General features: G+C 55.8%; 1 protein-coding gene across 1 annotated transcript; it reads right to left on the reverse strand.

Annotated features, from left to right (window-relative positions):
• Nucleotides 1-859: 859 nt before the first annotated feature.
• On the reverse strand, nucleotides 860-17,733 carry LOC116951386 (uncharacterized). Its single transcript, XM_076073654.1, has 9 exons — nucleotides 17,539-17,733; nucleotides 15,349-15,814; nucleotides 12,906-14,402; nucleotides 11,810-11,949; nucleotides 11,089-11,214; nucleotides 8,366-8,657; nucleotides 8,099-8,109; nucleotides 5,676-6,077; nucleotides 860-3,052 (listed from the first exon to the last, which is right to left on the reverse strand). Exons 1-9 carry the CDS (start codon nucleotides 17,731-17,733, stop codon nucleotides 2,681-2,683), a joined length of 3,501 nt encoding a protein of 1,166 aa, XP_075929769.1. The 3' UTR covers nucleotides 860-2,680.
• Between the last annotated feature and the right edge of the window lie 696 nt (nucleotides 17,734-18,429).

Consider the following 18,429-nt stretch of genomic DNA (forward strand, 5'->3'; position numbering starts at 1 on the left):
AAGGTTTTGTAAAGATCTGGATCTTTGCCGCCGAGTTCAAAATATTTCTACTCCGAAACGTGAAGATGCCGGGCAAAGAGCGGGGCCCACCTGGGTAGTGGGCGGGCCCACCTGGGGAATGGGCGGGGCCACTGGGATATTGGGCGGGGCTACCGGGGACAGTGGGCGGGGCCACCAGGATAGCGGGCGGAGACACACTGATAGTGGGCGGGGGCCACCCGGATAGTGGGCGGGGCCACATGGGTAGTAAGGCGGGGCTATATTAATAATGGGGTGGATATGAAACTGCAGGGAGTTCGGTTCCAGAGGTCTGTTCCTAAGTCCAACTTTACTCCTAACGATTCCAAACACGTTGTGCTACGGGCATGGACACCAAGCACTGGGGAATGGCTTTACAAGTTGTATAATCTCCTGTAGATACAGATGCCCCACTGGTTTTTCACGTTCATGCAGACGTAGATGCCACGACCGCCGTTTATTGCGCGGCGGTTGAACTTACGACTCTCTGTCCGAACGGGCGACTGGACATACGGACGGGTTTGTTCGTATCTCTGAAAGTTCGTATGGAGAATGTTCGTAAGTAGAGGAGTACCTGTAACACATTCTCCTGCGGAGGGAGCTGGTAGTAGGAACGTTGGGTTGCTCGGTCAATGGCCAGGGTCAACGGCGGCACCACGTGGTGTATTCCGCACAATATGCCCGACTGTGAGGGCGGGCACAAGCCGGCGTGAGTAGGTTAAACGTTGAGTTTTATAAGGGCACCACGGGGTGACCAGCCCCTCCCCACCCAGCACCACCCCTCCCCTCTCCACCCAGCCCCTCCAATTTTTGGATGCACGACGGACGGACGGACACAATAATCCCCTGTGGGCTGCTGGTGTAACCAGGAGGTTCCCACCAGTAAAACATTTTTGTAGCTGTTTTTTTCAGAAGTGACGTGGCCACAAATGATAGCGCACCGAAGTTGCTTGTCATCGCGTGGAAATGTACAGCGGCCAAATATTCTCAACGCGTGACGATGTTGATTATAAATGCGGAGGGAAAAACCGGAGGACCCGGAGAAAAATCCACACGACCACGGGGAGAGAGACACCGCAGACTTCAAAGGGGCCGTCCATAAATGACGTCACGCACCTGGGGGGGGAGGTTGAGAAGTGTGACGTCACATCAAAATGCGCAACTTTAAATAAATACAGACAACACGTTCTACTTAGTTAAATAGACTTTTTAATAAATGTTTTCGCCTACAACATCAGAGTGCAGCGCCACATTAAATACGCGCTACAATGACAATAGTTTAAAGCGATTTGAAGCATGTTTTATTGTTTTGGGGGGCGGGGGGGCAGAGCTTTGTGACGTCATATTTGAGGGGGGGGGTCTGACTTTTTGTGACGCCGTGTGACGAAGGGGGGGGGTCAAAAATCGTCCAAAATCGCGTGACGTCATTTATGGACGGCCCCAAATGTACTGGCATAGTCAGGATTGGGATCGGACCCGCGACCTCCTGCATACCAGGCAAGGTGATTAACATCTCCGAGCCACCGAAATGGGCTCAGCTAGTTGTTGAGTGGGTGTGGCTATGTAATAGTGGGCGGGGTTTATAGAGGGGCGTGGCCACCAGTCGCTTAGTCCTCTTAATCTCAATCTCTCCGAACTCGACATAATTAATAGAACCACAACGTTGAAACCCAACAGTGGCTGTTGTCCTTTGTGTGAACTAGTCCTTGAAATAGCAATGTGGAATTGCCACCACTGTCCAACGCTGGGTTGAGACTTTGAGCGCGAAGGCAATTTCATTGTAAAATACTAAAAAAAGAGAACATCTGACAAAATTGTCATCGTCATCGTAAATAAATAAAGTTAATTATTATAATATTCTAGTTGCCAAAATTGTCTCCATGTCTCATGAGACGCGTTAATTTGATTAACATCGATCGCTCTTCTCTTTCTCTCACCTCATTCATTTACTTCATTTCCTCCGTCGACCTCCTGACCTCCGTCTACTAAAGGCCCACGACTCATCACTCCACCTCCTCTGCCAGACTGTCCTGCAGCACCACCTCATCCGCCTTGATCTCGCCATGCTCCACCTCCTATAATCTCACCTCCATCTCCTCCACTGTCTCCTGCTCCTCCTCCACACCAACCGTCCACGCCTCCACCTCTTCCTCCACCTCCGACATCTCTGTAACCTGTCCACTTCACTTCATTTCTCAACCTCCTCCACCTCATTCACCTCCTTCGCCGTCCATTTCCACCTCCACCCCATCTCCTTTTCCGCCTCGTCAATATCCCTTCTGTCCCTCAGCTACTTCCAGCACCTCTTCTCAACCACCCACGCTCTCCCCTCCTGCTTCATCGCTCCTCTCCCCCTCTTCTATCCCCCTGCACCTCCTCTTCATCCTCCACATGTCTCTTCCATCTTTAACTTCCACCTCGCATTCCCTCCATTCATCTCTCTACCTCCATCTCCTCTAAATCGTCTGCCCCTTCACACTCCTCCTCCATCATCATCATCATCATCTCTCACATAAGTCTTCCATATATTTGTTTCCCTTGTCTCTCCACCACCTCTTCAACACCATTTCTACATCCTCCTCTTCCACCTCCTCCTCTTCCACATCCTCCACGTCTTCCTCCTCCTCTGCCACCTCCACCACCACCTCGTCCACCCATTCCGCTAAGCCCCGGCCGCACCGGCATCACAGATATCCCGCCAGATCTGCGCCGTCGGTTGCCTGGGCAGCAGTGCATTCCTGGGCGGCAGCGTCACCTTCATTTTCATCGCCTCCTTCATCGCCTCCTTCATCGTTATCGTCGACCCCTGGGGCCCGCCGGAGGCCCAGGCGCGCCTCTCGGCGTCCGTGAGGACCCTCCACGCGTGAGGGCCCTTGAGGAGGAAGAGGGCGCCGTGGGCGTACGAGTAGTAGGCCGCGTCGAGGCCTCCACCGGGGTGGTCCCCGTCTGGGCCCAGCAGGGCGGGGAACACGGAGCGCAGGGGCCGCGGAGGGCCCGGGGACACGCGGCCCAAGCGCACGTTGAACACCGTCACCTGGGGACGGTGAGAGGCGAGGGGTGTGGGGGGGTGGGGAGAGAAGTGGGGGGACGTGGGGGGGGTCCACGGTTGGCTACGTACGGTACTAAAGAAGTTCAACATATTCTTAGCTCTTTCGGTAAAGTCCCGTTGTTTTATATATATATATATTATTATTTTATTGTTTCCCTTCAACGTGACTTTACCGAAAGAGCTAAGAATATGAATTACTGCAGTCACGAAAGCTTTAAATCAAAATTTAAGTTCAACATTGTATATATATACAAGAGATATGACAGGAGGTTTAACCCTTCCTGGCAATAAAACAGCTGTTAAGATACTCTTTGGTTATTTCGGTAAAGTCACGTAGTTATTTCTAACCACGTGAGTATGGATTCCTGCGGTCACGAAAGCTTCACATCAAGCTGTTAAGATATTGAAACAGCAAACAGAATCCTTTTGCAAGGAATCCTGTCTGCATGAACGACAACGCGCTTGTGGTGACCATGCAAACAAAATACATGCTCTGATCATACTGGTAGGAACCTCCTGGTTACACCAGTCCACAGGGGATTATTGTGTCCGTCCGTCGTGCATCCAAAAATGGGAGGGGTGGGCCTAGGTGGGAAGGGGCTGGTCACCCCGTAGTGCCCTTATAAAACTCAACGTTTCACCTACTCACGCCGGCTTGTGCCCGCCCTCACAGTCGGGCATATTTGCGGAATACACCACGTGGTGCCGCCGTTGACCCTGGCCATTGACCGAGCAACCCAACGTTCCTACCAGCTCCCTCCGCAGGAGAATGTGTTAAAATATACATCGTCTTTGAAACTGATCGGTCCACACCAGAGACAGCCTTCTTTTGAGACTATCAGCCAAGTCTCAAAGCGTTACACCAGAGCACGGCAAAAGGCGAACAGCACAAAGACAATGCCACGACCAGGGCATTGAGAGCTCGGGGCGAGCAGCTCCATCATGGGATCTCCCTTGCCAGTATCAAAATATAGCAATAGGCTTTTACCCTTTCTGCTAATAATACAGTTGTGTGCAGATGTCAAAACACCAAATGTTATACACAAGAGGTGAGGAGGTTGATAAGAAGTAAGGGCGGTGAGGCCGATTGGGTGGGTTACGAGGGGATCCAGACGATCTGATTGTTTCGTCTGCTTTCTCGATATTACGCCTAAAAACGCCGTTTGTTAGCTCGGGTTGTGCTTAGGATCCGAGATTATCGGCGTAAGGCACTACCGCTAGAGTTCCTAGGTAACCAATAATGTGAAAACGAGGAAATAATGCCTACTGAGCTACATCGCTGTTTTTTTTCCAGGCCACAAATGGCCCCACCACAAGTCACAAGCCCAACGAAGTGGCTTATATCTCTGTAGGTCGAATGTTCGTAAGTAGAGGAGTCCCTGGATAAAACATTTAAATAATTTAATGTCTTATCAGGTGTGCTATTTTTCAGAAGTTACCTGGCCACAAATGATGGTGCAACGAAGTGGCTTATCATCATGTGGACATTTAAATCAGCCAAATACTCCAAACGTGATGATGTTGATTCCAAATGTGGAGGGGAAAACTTGAGGACCCGGAGAAAAATCCACGCGACCACGGGGAGAGAGACACGCAAACTCCAAATGTACAGCAGCAGGCGTCAGGATCGGGATCGAACTAACGGCTTCCTGTATACCAGGCGAGGTAGTTAACATCTCCTAGCCACCGTGATGATGATGAGAGAGAGAGAGACACGCAAACTCCAAATATACAGCAGGCGTCAGGGTCGGGATCGAACCCACGACTTCCTGTATACCAGGCGAGGTAGTTAACATCTCACCACAGGGATAGAGAGAGACACGCAAACTCCAAATGTACAGCAGGCGTCAGGGTCGGGATCGAACACACGACTTCCTGTATACCTGGCGAGGTAGTTAACATCTCACCACAGGGAGAGAGAGAGAGACACGCAAACTCCAAATATACAGCAGGCGTCAGGGTCGGGATCGAACCCACGACTTCCTGTATACCAGTCGAGGTAGTTAACATCTCTCACCCCCGCCTGCACACTCGATAGCGACCAACTTCGTGGTAGCCGTTCGAGGGACCGGGTGGGCTGTACCAATGCACCCCTTAGGAATGGGGGACGGCGACGGGGAGTCAATGCCGGACTAAGCTAGTGCGGGGGGCTGGTAGCATGATGTTATAAAGGGGCCATGAATTTAAATAAAATACGTAAATATTAAAACACAACATTTTTTACTTGCATAGTAAAGTCATTGTATTTTTTCATTTGCTATACAGCCAGATAATACGACAAATCGCGAACCTTAAACACCCAGTCGTTCATACAAGTTGAAGGCGGTATAGTACTATAGTGATAGAGCAAGTGCAGAATCGCTAAACCGGAATTGATAGCTTGAAAGCATTTAGCGTGGGTCCCATTAAAAGTACGGGGCCCGTAGCTACTACACATGTAGTAGTAGCTACTACATATGTAGTAGTAGCTACTACATATGTAGTACATGTGTAGTAGCTACTACACATGTAGTAGCTACTACACATGTAGTAGTAGCTACTACATATGTAGTAGTAGCTACTACATATGTAGTACATGTGTAGTAGCTACTACTACATCTGTAGCTACTTGTGCTACTAGGATCATCCGGCACTGCGGGGAGTGCAGGGGGTTGGTGTGTGGGGGAGATTTGAAGAAACTCACTCCACTCCCTTTGAAAAAGTAAATGTTCTGGTCCCTGCGGTCGAAGTAGGCCGTGTCGAGGGGGTACGGGACCCCCGGGAAGCCCTCTGAGATGAGTCGGGGGTAGGCGACCCCTTGGGGGTCTCGCACGAAGGCTTGGTCTCGCTCGCTGTCGTATCGCCAGTAGTAGGACCCTACAAAGACAAAGATCACCCGTATAGCCTTTAACAGACTGTTGGGACAAGTGCTGTTCCTGAGTAGCACATATGAAGGGCGGGAACGGCACACGAGGGGGTGGGTGGCCAGCACCACACACGGCCGCCTTTGTCTCCCTCGTGGCGATGTTTTTACGCACCGCACCAGGTACTAATTTGAGGCTGAGTCGACCTAGGGGAGGCCCAGGACCGGTTCAGATATGGTGTTGGCCGTGAGCGGGAATCGAACTCGGGTCGCCGCTTTTCGTAGCGCCAGCCACTCCACCACCGCGTGCGGTAGCGACACAGGGATACATCCTCGTCATCAGCATCATCATCATCAAGATTATTCTCATCATCATCAGCAGCAGCATCGCTATGATCTTCAACGTCACAATGGTGGAAGACAAAGGCGGCCGGGCGTGGTGCTGGCCACACAGCCCCCTAGTGCGCCGTCGGACTAAATCGTTTCTCGCTCACCGGTCCCTTGCCACCAACAGTCTGTTAAATCATACTTGGAGGAAACAAACGTGTGCTTATATATTTGTTTGCGTGAATACGAGCGTCCGTCAAAAGTACGTTGGTTCTAATGTCGTTGCACGTGTGTAAGAGTGTTTAACCTCTGTGCCTGTGTGTCTGTCTGTATCGACGTGTGCCTGTGTGTCTGTCTGTATCGGTGTGTGCCTGTGTGTATGTCTGTATCGGTGTGTGCCTGTGTGTCTGTGTGTGTGCCTGTGTGTCTGTGTGTGTGCCTGTGTGTCTGTCTGTATCGGTGTGTGTGTGTGTGTCTGTCTGTATCGGTGTGTGCCTGTGTGTCTGTGTGTGTGCCTGTGTGTCTGTGTGTGTGCCTGTGTGTCTGTCTATATCGGTGTGTGCCTGTGTGTCTGTCTGTATCGGTGTGTGCCTGTGTGTCTGTCTGTATCGGTGTGTGCCTGAATGTCTGTCTGTATCGGTGTGTGTGTGTCTGTCTGTATCGGTGTGTGTGTGTCTGTCTGTATCGGTGTGTGTGTGTCTGTGTGTGTGTCTGTGTGGAGAGCGGTAGTGAAGCGGTTAGCGCGTTGCGCTACGAACCTGGCCACCCGAGTTCGATTCCCGCCCAAGGCCAACACCGGTGACGATTATCTGAACCGGTCCTAGGCCTCCCCTAGGTCGACTCAGCCTCAAACGAGTACCTGGTGCGGTGTGTAAACATCGCCGCTTGGGAGACAAAGGCGACCGGGCGTGGTGCTGGCCACCCACCCCCTCGTGTGCCGTGCCGGCCTTTATAGGTGTTCGCTAACAGCACTTGCCCCAACAATCTTTTAAGGCTATACGGGGGATCTTTGTCTTTGTATTGTGGAGGGCGGGTATCGTAGCAGTGAGCGGGCTGCTGCGCTACGAAGCCGGTGGACCCGAGTTCGATTCCCGCTCACGGCCAACCACCAGTGAGGATTATCTGAACCGTCCCTGGGCCTCCACGAGGTTGGCTCGGCCTCCAATGAGCGCCTGGTGTAGCGGTGTGTAAACACTAGGGAGACAAAGGCGGCCGGGCGCGGTGTTAGCCACGCACCCCCGGGTGCCGGCATCCGAAATGCGGTGCTCGCCACCAGCACTTTACCCAACAGTCGGCTGAGGCTATACGGGAGGTCTTTGCCTTCACGTACGAGTGCCGTATGCGCGTGCGTCCGTCTATACGCCTTGTTCCGGCAGTCTCAAACCCCCCCCACCCCCCACCATCTGTATCTGTATCAAGAAATCACAATCCGCGTCCTTGGCGAGAGCACAAACGTCAGGATTCCTATCAACTCATTAATCGCAGCGAGCCTCCGTCGAGGAGCATATTACAGCGCACACTCGTGCGCCCTTTTCATTCCAAACCATAATACGTTCTGATGATGACTCTCCATTCAGTGGATAGTGGCCGCACGTAACGGTCTGAAATACCAATGCGCGCCCGTGTGTTCGTGTTCGTCCGAGTTCGATTCCCGCTCACGGTCAACATCAGCGACGATTCATGATTAATTCGTGATCTAAGCGTGGCTTCTTCCACTCCAGCGCTGTCCTCCAGACAGTCTCGTCCCTTCACCTGATGAAGGCCGCTTGTGTTGTGGCCGAAACGTCGTGATTTTTTTGTTATTTTATTTTCACCTACGTGACTTTACCCGATAGAACCAAAGAGTATGGATTCATGATTACCTGAGCCGGTCCTGAAGCCAGACACGGACAGACACAAAGACGAAGATTCCCCGTGTAGCCTTAACACGCAGTAAGGGGCAAGTGCTGTTTACTGCGTGTTAAGGCTACACGGGGAATCTAAGGGGCAAGTGCTGTTAGCGAGACACAGGCACAGACACACGCGCACGCCGACGACTCGAAACCCCGGTGATGGTGGTGATGACGGTGGTTGACGGTGGTGGTGGTGGTAGTGATGACGGTGGTTGACGGTGGTGGTGGTGGTGGAACCTCTGAAGAAGTAGGCGCAGTCCTGGCTCCAGGTCCACGCGTGCACGAAGGCGTCCACACCGCCCGGGGGTAGCCCCCGCCAGCCGGCTGCGATGGGCCGCGGGTCTCCGTAGCGGGTGCGCTGGCTGTGGTTCTCGTAGAGCCAGTACCAGGCGGAGCGCAGGAAGAAGGTGTTGTAGCGCGGGGGGCCCGTGGGGTTGTCGGGCGGCCGGCGAACCCAGTCCAGTACCACGTCAAAGCGCCCCTCGCACACGCCTAAGGGGTGGGGGGCGGGGAGGGAGTTCACGAGATGTTAACTACCTCGCCTGGTATGCGGGAGGTAGCTGCTGTTCGATCCCGACCTCTGACTCCTGTGCTTACGAACGAGCTAGGTGGCAGAGGGTCTTGTTCGTAAGTCGATTTGTTCGTAAGTTCAACTTTACTCCTGTAGATTCGTGGTGTACTGCGGGCGTGTACACTAAACACGGGGGAATGGCTTTAAAAGTTGTACAATCTTCTGTAGATGTAGATGCCACTGGTACTTCACGTTCTGCAGATGCTATTGGTTCTTCACGTTCTGCAGATGTAGATGCCACTGGTTCTTCACGTTCTGCAGATGTAGATGCCACTGGTTCTTCACGTTCTGCAGATGTAGATGCCACTAGTTTTTTACGTTCTGCAGATGTAGATGCTACTGGTTCTTCACGTTCTGCAGATGTAGATGCCACTGGTTTTTCACGTTCTGCAGATGTAGATGCCACTGGTTCTTCACGCCCTGCAGATGTAGATGCCACTGGTTCTTCACGTTCTGCAGATGTACATGCCACCAACACCACCACCACCACCACCATCCATCGCGTGGCGGTTGAACTTACGACTCTCGGTCCGAATAGGCAATTGGACATACGGACTGGTTTGTTCGTATCTCTGAAAGTTCGTAAGTAGAGTCCCAGTCTTTTGAGTTTGGGGTGTCTCCTCTGTCCACCCCACCCCCCCCCACCCCCCTCGTGGTCGTTGTGGATTTTTCTCCGGTTCCTCCGGTTTATCTCCTCCAAGTCCAGAATCGACATGACGCCTTTAGAGTGTTTGGCTGCTCGAAGCCAACTTCGCTCAGCTGTCATTTGTGACGGGCAGGTCGCTTCTAAAAACGAGCTACATCGCTCAGCGTGGCCTTACCTGGTAAAATAAATGAAATAAAAATTTGTTTTAGTGAGAGGGGGAGTTGGAGGGCAGGGGGTATTGTAGTGGGGAGCGGTAGTGTAGTGTTTAGCGCGCCACTGCGCTGCACGGCTATTTCCCAGGCCCCAGCCCCTACCGCCCTTCACAGACCCTCAACCATGCCCAGCCATAGCAACCTATCTTAGCGGCCATCCATTTAGTAAGTGCGCAAAAATCTGTCAAAACGTGACCCCTCCCCCCCCCTTCCCTGTAGGCACGCGGACTTTTTACCCCCCCCCCCCACCACCACCACCTGTGTACGTAGCCTGACGTACCCCCCCCCCCCCCGAATCCTATAGAACGGCCGATATTTAATCCACGCAGAAACGATCAAGGATTATTAATTTTCACGTGTTCACACAGATAGTCCACCGCCGGACTATCTAACTAATTTGAAGGGCAATGTAGACAAATTATTATCGAGGCTTCACCCCCCCCCCCCCGTTTCCTATGCGTACACTGTCAGTAGACCCCCCACACGCACGCGGACGCGTTTGGGTTAACCCCCCCCTCCCCCCTCCATGCGAACGTACTGAATGGATGGCCCCCTCCCATACACTTTGGTTCTTTCGGTAAAGTCACGTAGGTATGAACGACGTTTCGGACGCAACTCAAGCATCCGTCACACGATGACGGACGCTTGTGTTGCGCCCGAAACGTCGTGATTTATTTTAATTTGTCTACCCACGTGACTTCACCGAAACAACCAAAGAGTATGGATTCCTGCAGTCACGAAAGCTTCAAATCAAGATTGACCCCCCCCCCTCCCCCACCGCTACTACTTCACGCGCGTGCCCCTTACCACGCCGCCTCTCATCCCCGTCGCACCCAACCGTGCGCCCTCATTCCAGCATCACGCTCCGCCTCATTCCTCCTTCACCTACCCCGCTGGAACATCAGGCGGCTCCACTCCCAGCCCACCGTCCCTCCATCCCTTCCACCGTCACCCTCCGCCACTGACCGCCGCTCCAACACCCAAACCCCCTTGATCCGTACTAGCCCCCCCCCCCGCCCCCTCCCGCCCCCTCCCCCCTTGTGCGCTTTGCCCCCGGTTTGCGTCGTGAAGGGCGCTGCTGTGTGAATCCTAACTGGAGCAGGATTGAATGTACGAACGGGATGCGTTCTTCAACAGCAGCTGCAGCAGCAGCAGCAGCAAACGCGAGCGTTTGAACGAAGTTTCGTGAATCGGAATTTGCTTTTCCCGTTCATTTAGCAACGGAGACAAACACTCACGGGGTGAGTGTGCGGACGGTCATTCCAACTCCACTCCTAACCTACAAATATAATACGCCTCTGAATCACTTGGGTATATTTGGATGGTATCGCCGATGGTATTGGCGATGGCGAAGTCGCGTCTCATCATAGAGGTGTTGGATGGTGCGTCTGTGATGATGATGATGGTAGTGATGGTGATGTTGGTGGTGTTTGTGGTGATGTTGGTGGTGTTGGTGGTGATGTTGGTGATGTCGCGTCTCACCGTACAGGTGCTGGACGGCGCGTCTGTCCTCGGGGTGCAGCTCGCAGACCCCCGTCTCGCCCCCCCCGGCCCCCTCGTCGCCGCCCCCTCCCCCGGGATACTCCGGCAGCATCACGGAGCCCCGCAGCAGCGCGTGGCGCAGCCCCAGCACGTGGCCGATCTCGTGCACGGCCACCTGGCGCACAGCGACAAAGATCCCCCGTGTAGCCCTTAGCACACTGTTGGGGCAAGTGCTGCTAGCGAGCAGCACCTATGATGGAGACAAAGGTCCCCCGTGTAGCCCTTGGCACACTGTTGGGGCAAGTGCTGCTAGCGAGCAGCACCTATGATGGAGACAAAGGTCCCCCGTGTAGCCCGTGGCACACTGTTGGGGCAAGTGCTGCAAGCGAGCAACACCTATGATGGAGACAAAGATCCCCCGTGTAGCCCTTGGCACACTGTTGGGGCAAGTGCTGCTAGCGAGCAGCACCTATGATGGAGACAAAAGGCCATCGTGTAGCCCGGCACGGCACATGAGGGGGCGGTGTGACCAACACCACGCCCGGCCGCCTTTGTCACCCCAGTGGCGATGTCTGCACACCACCGCACCAGGTACACCGATTTGAGGCCGAGTCGACCTAGGGGAGGCCCAGGGCCCTATTCAGACAATTGTCAGCGGTGTCGACCGTGAGCGGGAATCGAACTCGGGTCGCCGGGTTCAGTAGCGCAGCGTAGCGCTAGCCACTACACCACCGCTCCCCACGCGCGTGCGTTGTGTCTCTGTCGCTCACCTTGAGCAGGCTGATGCCCCGGGCTTCCCCCAGACCCCTGAAGTCCTCGTCGTCGTCAAAGTGGATGTCCCCCAGAGTCCAGGCGTGGGCCACCTCGCGGCCCCAGCCGTCGAAGGCGCGCGGGCAGCCCAGGTGGCGGCCTGGGGTGGGGTGGTCACGGTCAGGGAGTGGTCACGGGGGGTGTGGCGGTCAGGGAGTGGTCACGGGGGGTGTGGTGGTCAGGGAGTGGTCACGGGGGGTGTGGCGGTCACGGTCAGGGAGTGGTCACGGGGGGTGTGGTGGTCAGGGAGTGGTCACGGGGTGTGTGGCGGTCAGGGGATGGTCACGGGGGGTGTGGCGGTCACGGTCAGGGAGTGGTCACGGGGGGTGTGGTGGTCAGGGAGTGGTCACGGGGTGTGTGGTGGTCAGGGGATGGTCACGGGGGGTGTGGTGGTCAGGGAGTGGTCACGGGGGGTGTGGTGGTCAGGGAGTGGTCACGAGGGGTGTGGTGGTCAGGGAGTGGTCACGGGGGGTGTGGTGGTCAGGGAGTGGTCACGGGGGGTGTGGTGGTCAGGGAGTGGTCACGAGGGGTGTGGTGGTCAGGGAGTGGTCACGGGGGGTGTGGTGGTCAGGGAGTGGTCACGGGGGGTGGGGTGGTCAGGGGATGGTCACGGGGGGTGTGGTGGTCAGGGAGTGGTCACGGGGGGTGGGGTGGTCAGGGAGTGGTCACGGGGGGTGGGGTGGTCAGGGAGTGGTCACGGGGGGTGGGGTGGTCAGGGGATGGTCACGGGGGGTGTGGTGGTCAGGGAGTGGTCACGGGGGGTGGGGTGGTCAGGGAGTGGTCACGGGGGGTGGGGTGGTCAGGGAGTGGTCACGGGGGGTGGGGTGGTCAGGGGATGGTCACGGGGGGTGTGGTGGTCAGGGAGTGGTCACGGGGGGTGGGGTGGTCAGGGAGTGGTCACGGGGGGTGTGGTGGTCAGGGAGTGGTCACGGGGGGTGGGGTGGTCAGGGAGTGGTCACGGGGGGTGTGGCGGTCACGGTCAGGGAGTGGTCACGGGAGGGGGGTGTGGTAGTCACGAGCAAGGGGATGATCACGGGAGGGGGGTGTGGTAGTCGCGAGCAAGGGGGTAGTCACTCATGGGCGAGGAGCCCTCACCCGTGCCAAACCCCAAGCGGATGTCCACGTCTCCGGCCGGGGACGTGAGGTCCTCCTTGAAGACCAGCGGAGCCACCTCGCTCCACATGCGGAACGCGAGGCGCACCGCGGCCCTCTGCTCTACGATGCTCAGCCTCGTGCTCAAGCCCTCGCTCAGGAGCCTCCAGCGCAACACGCGGGCCGCGAAGGCCGCCACCGCCTGGCCACCCTCCTCCTCCTCCTCCTCCTCCTCCCCCCCCCACTCCTCCGCGGGAGAGGCCCTGGAGGTGGCCGCGAGCCCCCCGGGGCCGTCGGCCGGGCCGCGGAGGTCGCGACGTCGCCTCGTCTCGAACTCGTGGAGGCGACGAGGGAGGCGGCGTTTGGGACGTGACGGGAGGGCCCGCTTCCAGTGCCTGGCGCTGCGGGCGTCGTCAGATTTGGTGGTAGCGATGGTGGAGGGACGTAGCGTGGATGCGTCGGTGATGATGGTGGTGGCGTTAATGATGTTGGTGGTGGCGGTGGTGATGATGGTGGTGGCGTTAATGATGTTGGTGGTGGCGGTGGTGATGTTGGTGGTGGCGTTAATGATGTTGGTGGTGGCGGTGGTGATGATGGTGGTGGCGTTAATGATGTTGGTGGTGGTGATGTTGGTGGTGGCGGTGGTGATGTTGGTGGTGGCGTTAATGATGTTGGTGGTGGCGGTGGTGATGTTGGTGGTGGCGGTGGTGATGTTGGTGGTGGCGTTAATGATGTTGGTGGTGGCGGTGGTGATGTTGGTGGTGGCGTTAATGATGTTGGTGGTGGCGTTAATGATGTTGGTGGTGGCGTTAATGATGTTGGTGGTGGCGGTGGTGATGTTGGTGGTGGCGTTAATGATGTTGGTGGTGGCGGCGGTGGTGGTGAAGGCAGGTGACATGGAGGTGTTGCCAGAAGTGTGAGTGGTTGCGGAGATTTTGGGGTTGATGGTGGTTGTGGTGGTGCTGGTGGTGGTGGTTGTGGTGGTGGTTTGAGTGTCCGGCACGAGCGGCGTGGATGGTAGATGAGTGCGGCTTAGGTCGTAGGCCGTGAGGTTCTTGTTGCCTGTCGTGGTGGTGCTGGTGGTGGTGGAGAAACGTGGCGCGGATGTGTCGGTGGTGGTGGTGGCGTCAATGATGTTGGCGGTGGTGATGAAGGAACGCGACGCGGAGCGGCTGGTGATGGTGTTGGCAGGAGTGTCAGCGCTCGCGGAGATGCTGGGGGTGATGGTGGCTGTGGTGGAAGGCGGTGATGTGGAGGTGTTCGCGATTATGGTGACGGAGGGAGGCGATGGGGAGGTGATGGTATTGGGGACGGTGGTGGTGGTCGTGGTGGCGGTGGCGTTATCTGCGGAGGAAGACGGTGTGGAGGTGTTCATGATGGTGTTGGGGGTGACGTTAACGATGGATGTGGTGGTGGTGGCGGTGGTCGCTTCGCTGGAGGAGATCGAGGCGGCAAACCGATCTGCTGGAGGAAGGCGAGAGAGTCGGTGTCGGAGGAATGCAGCGACGGCAAAGGTGGAGCAACGAGAAGCAACATCGCAGGTGGCATTGGAAACAAAGACAAAGAACCCCCCCTCCCCCCGTATAGCCTGTAGGGGGCAAGTGCTGTTAGCGAGTAGCACCTATGAAGGCCGGAACGGCACACGAGGGGGTGGGCGGGCAGCACCACGCCCGGCCGCCTTTGTCTCCACAGTGGCGATGTTTTTACGCATCGCACGAGGCCCAGGACCGGTTCAGATAATCGTCACCGGTGTTGTGCCATGAGCGTGAATCGAACTCGGGTCTCCGGGTTCGTAGCGCAGCGTAGCGCTGACCGCTACACCACCTCACCAACTCCAGTGGTGACACGTTGCATTTAGAATGGGAACCGTTCATCAAAGAACCACAGCACCGCACCTTTCAATGAGCCGAAACATCATCATCATCATCATGCCACACTCCAACATCATAAGTCGTATAATGCAACATCACCGCCATCTCCAAATGTCACCATCTGTACCACCACCACCATCACCACTACTACTACTACCATTAAAGACAAAGATTCCCCGTCTAGCCTTAACAGACTTTTGGGGCAAGTGCTGTTAGCGAGCGCCTATGAAGGCCGGCACGGCGCACGAGGGGGTGGGTGGCCAGCACCACGCCCCGACCAACCTTTGTCTCCCCAGCGGCGATGTTTACATGACACACCAGGTACTCATTTGAGGCCGAGTCGACCTACAGGAGGTGCAGTACCGGTTCAGGTAATTGTCACTGGCGGTGTTGGCCGTGAGCGGGAATCGAACTCGTCCGGCCGGGTTCACAGCGCAGCGTACAAACCTTACCACCACCACCACCGGAATCATAACCACCATCGCTACTGCTACTACTACCACCATCACTTCCATCACCACCACCCCCTCCATCACCTGCCGCCTCTCCCGTCTGCCTGTCGGGGACACCGCACCGTGGCTGGCTCATGGCCTCCCTGGTCCCGGGATCCAGGAGGCCCGTGGCCTCGAGGCCGTGCGCCGCCTGGAACCTGCGCAGGGCCTCGGCCACGGCGGGGCCGCCGACGAACGCCACCCCGCCTCGCTCCCCCGCCGCTCGCTCGCCCCGCCGTGACGCCTCCTCGCCGGGCCCTGCACCCGCCTCGGCTCCCCAACCGGGCAGCTCGGCGGAGTCCTCGAGCCGTCGACGCGGGCCCGACGTCTCGTGGGCTGGCTCCGAGTCGGGCTCCACGGGGAGTTCGTCCGGGACGGGGTTGGCAAAGTCGAGGTCATCCCAGGGGCCGGCGACGGCGGCGTCGGCGTCGGCGTCTGCGCTTCCTCCTCCTCTTCCCAAGTTCCCTCTCCACGGCACGGGGTCCAGCCAGCCGTACCTCGCCAGGAAGATCTGCCCGCGACAAGTTTAGGATTTCAGACCGCGATTGTTTTGGCTTTGTAGATCGCATCTCAAGGTGCCCACGTCACGGCATCACTGTCGGTCGTGAAGGCAGTCGACACGGTATGGGTTTAATAAATGAATAAATATAGGGTTTCATTGCGAGAGGCGGAATTTGGTCAAATTAAGTGCGGAACCAAATGTGATGCAATGCCCTTTATTGTGTGCGGTCATTTACACTTGCGTGCCACGGTGGCTAGGAGATGTGAACTACCTCGCCTGGTCTACAGGAGGTCATGGGTAAGATCCCGACCCTGACGCCTGCTGTATATTTGGAGTTTGCGTGTCTCTCTCTCTCTCATCATCATCACGGTGGCTAGGAGATGTTAACTACCTCGCCTGGTATGCAGGAGGTCGTGGGGTTCGATCCCCACACTGACGCCTGCTGCTGTATATTTGGAGGCTGCGCGTCTCTCTCCACGTGGTCGTGTGGATTTGTCTCCGTGTCCTCCGGTTTTTCCCCCTCGACAGTTAGACTCAACATTACGCGTTTAGAGTATTTGGCTGCTATACATTTCCACGTGATCAGCCACTTTGTTGAGCTATCATTTGTGATGGCCAGGTCGCTTCAGTGGGCCTTTCCTGGTAAGATAAAAATAGTTTAATAGTTTGAAGTTTATACTGTATATACTGTATACAGGGCTTCATTTCCCGCTCGATATTTTCCGGACCGCTGTTTACAATCCGGCCTAGGCGTACGTATCATTGGCGTAAGGCACTACTACGAGAGTACAATGTATGCTTGTCCATAATAACAATCCTATATAATTCTGCCCACTCCCACTGACTTCTCCTACGACAGGGTCCCGTCAAACTGCAGTCCTCACCACACTCCCGTCTTTCCGCGTTCACCACAATTCGCTCCCCCCCCCCCTCCCCCCACCCCCCATTCAAATTCAACTCGTCTCGCAGCTGCACGCGCCCGATGATCGTTAAACACGGCCCACGTGACGCGCGCAACACGCGTGCACGCACGCAAGCAGCACGTGTACACGCGCACACACGCGCCGCGTGTAGGCGCGCGCACTCGCGCACTGAGATCTCAATGTCAATTTCAATCGGCCTCTATTAACGCAGACGGCGTTAACAGCACGACTCTCAGTTATTGGCCGAATTGGAACCGCTAAAAAGTGAGAGGCATCCCCAGGTGGTAATCGGCGAGTGAAATATCTTTGCCGGGCTCGCGGACTATGAATCCCTATGAGCAGGATTCGGACAAAATGAGTCGGGAGGTTTTTTTGTTAACACGTTCGGCTTTCGCGACCAATATTATTCATAATAAAGGTTTTTGGGTGAGATCGCGTTATTTATGTGTCGTAACCCTCCACCACCCGACACGGACAATCAGTAAAAAAAATGTGTCACGTTGACGATGCTGGATGTAATTACCAGCGAAACGTCGTACTCAAAAATTTAAAATGTTTGTGGATTCACTCTTCAACACACCGGTGGGCTATAGTAGTGAACTATTTGTCTCTTGTCAACGTGACACTTTTTTGACTGATTGGCCTTGTCGGGTGGTGGAAGGTTACGACACATTTATAACTAACGCGATCCAACCCAAACACCTTTATTATGAATCGGGAGATTTTATTTCGCGTGGTGTCTAAATGTTACGTATCAAGGACCGGCTAAAGTAGGGGGTGAGGGGTTGAACCTTGACCCTTGCTCCTCACCTGAGCCGCGCGGGCAGAGATGGGCGGTCTCGGGGGTCCCGGGCCGACACGGGGTCCTCGGAATTCGCTCAGATCCCTGCCTCGGCCTGGGGCCGCGTTGTCAGCGGCACCCGGGGGCCAACCCAGAGCCGGTAGGAGGAGGAGGAGGGGCAGGCAGGAGGCGGCCCAGCGGAGGCTCGACTCGCGACGAGACATGATGAGGTCACGTGGAGGTGCTGGAGGCCCCCTGTGCACGTTGAACTTCTTTCGCGCCGTACGTAGCCGACCGCGCTGATCGGGGGAAGGACAATAAACTAAAGATAACAAGCAGATCTTAAGAAATTATTTCGTCAATCTAGATGATGATTTCAAAGTGCAGAGTTCCAGTGGCTCCCTAAAATCGGAAGGAAGAGCGTTCCAGACGGCCGCAGAAGCGCCGTCTGAAAGCGCCGCGCGATGCGGTGACCACGACCGTCTCTGTTTCGATGTCTAGCAGCCAAAAGCCGCCGCCGCTACTGCCGCTACTGCCGCTGCTACTGCCGCGAGGATGACCACCGGGGTTCGCGTGCTGGTGGTTTGTGCTTCTTAACGAGATCAGCGGCGAGGCATCGTGGTTCATTTGTGACAAGCACTTTGTGTGTAACGAGCGCCACTTTATATGCACCAAGCTCATTGTTATCGCAGCATCTCAGTGTTGCGTGCGTGCGCGTGCACGTGGCTGTCGATTCCCGCTCACAGCCAACGACACCAGTGACGGATTATTTGAACCGGTTCGTAGCGCAGCGCGCTAACCGCTGCGCCGCCGCTCCTGCCCACTCACGACAACGACGGCGACAACCAAACAACCACGCGCACGGCACAGGCGCATTGTTGGGATCTGGGAATGAAGTGCGCCACTTTTGCTAAACGGTC

The sequence above is a fragment of the Petromyzon marinus genome, chromosome 43 (genome assembly GCF_048934315.1).
Source record: "Petromyzon marinus isolate PM22_M1 ecotype Great Lakes invasive population chromosome 43, UKy_Petmar_22M1.pri1.0, whole genome shotgun sequence".
In the NCBI taxonomy this organism is placed as follows: Eukaryota; Metazoa; Chordata; class Hyperoartia; order Petromyzontiformes; family Petromyzontidae; genus Petromyzon; species Petromyzon marinus.

Excerpts from the sequence above, each read along its gene's own strand:
- LOC116951386 (XM_076073654.1), bottom strand. The coding sequence starts at position 17,733 with ATGTCTCGTCGCGAGTCGAGCCTCCGCTGGGCCGCCTCCTGCCTGCCC. Across the intron at positions 14,403-15,348 it reads GCAGACGGGAGAGGCGGCAG|ATCGGTTTGCCGCCTCGATC; the intron begins GTGATGGAGGGG and ends TTCCTCCAGCAG. Across the intron at positions 11,215-11,809 it reads GGGGCATCAGCCTGCTCAAG|GTGGCCGTGCACGAGATCGG; the intron begins GTGAGCGACAGA and ends GCTGTGCGCCAG.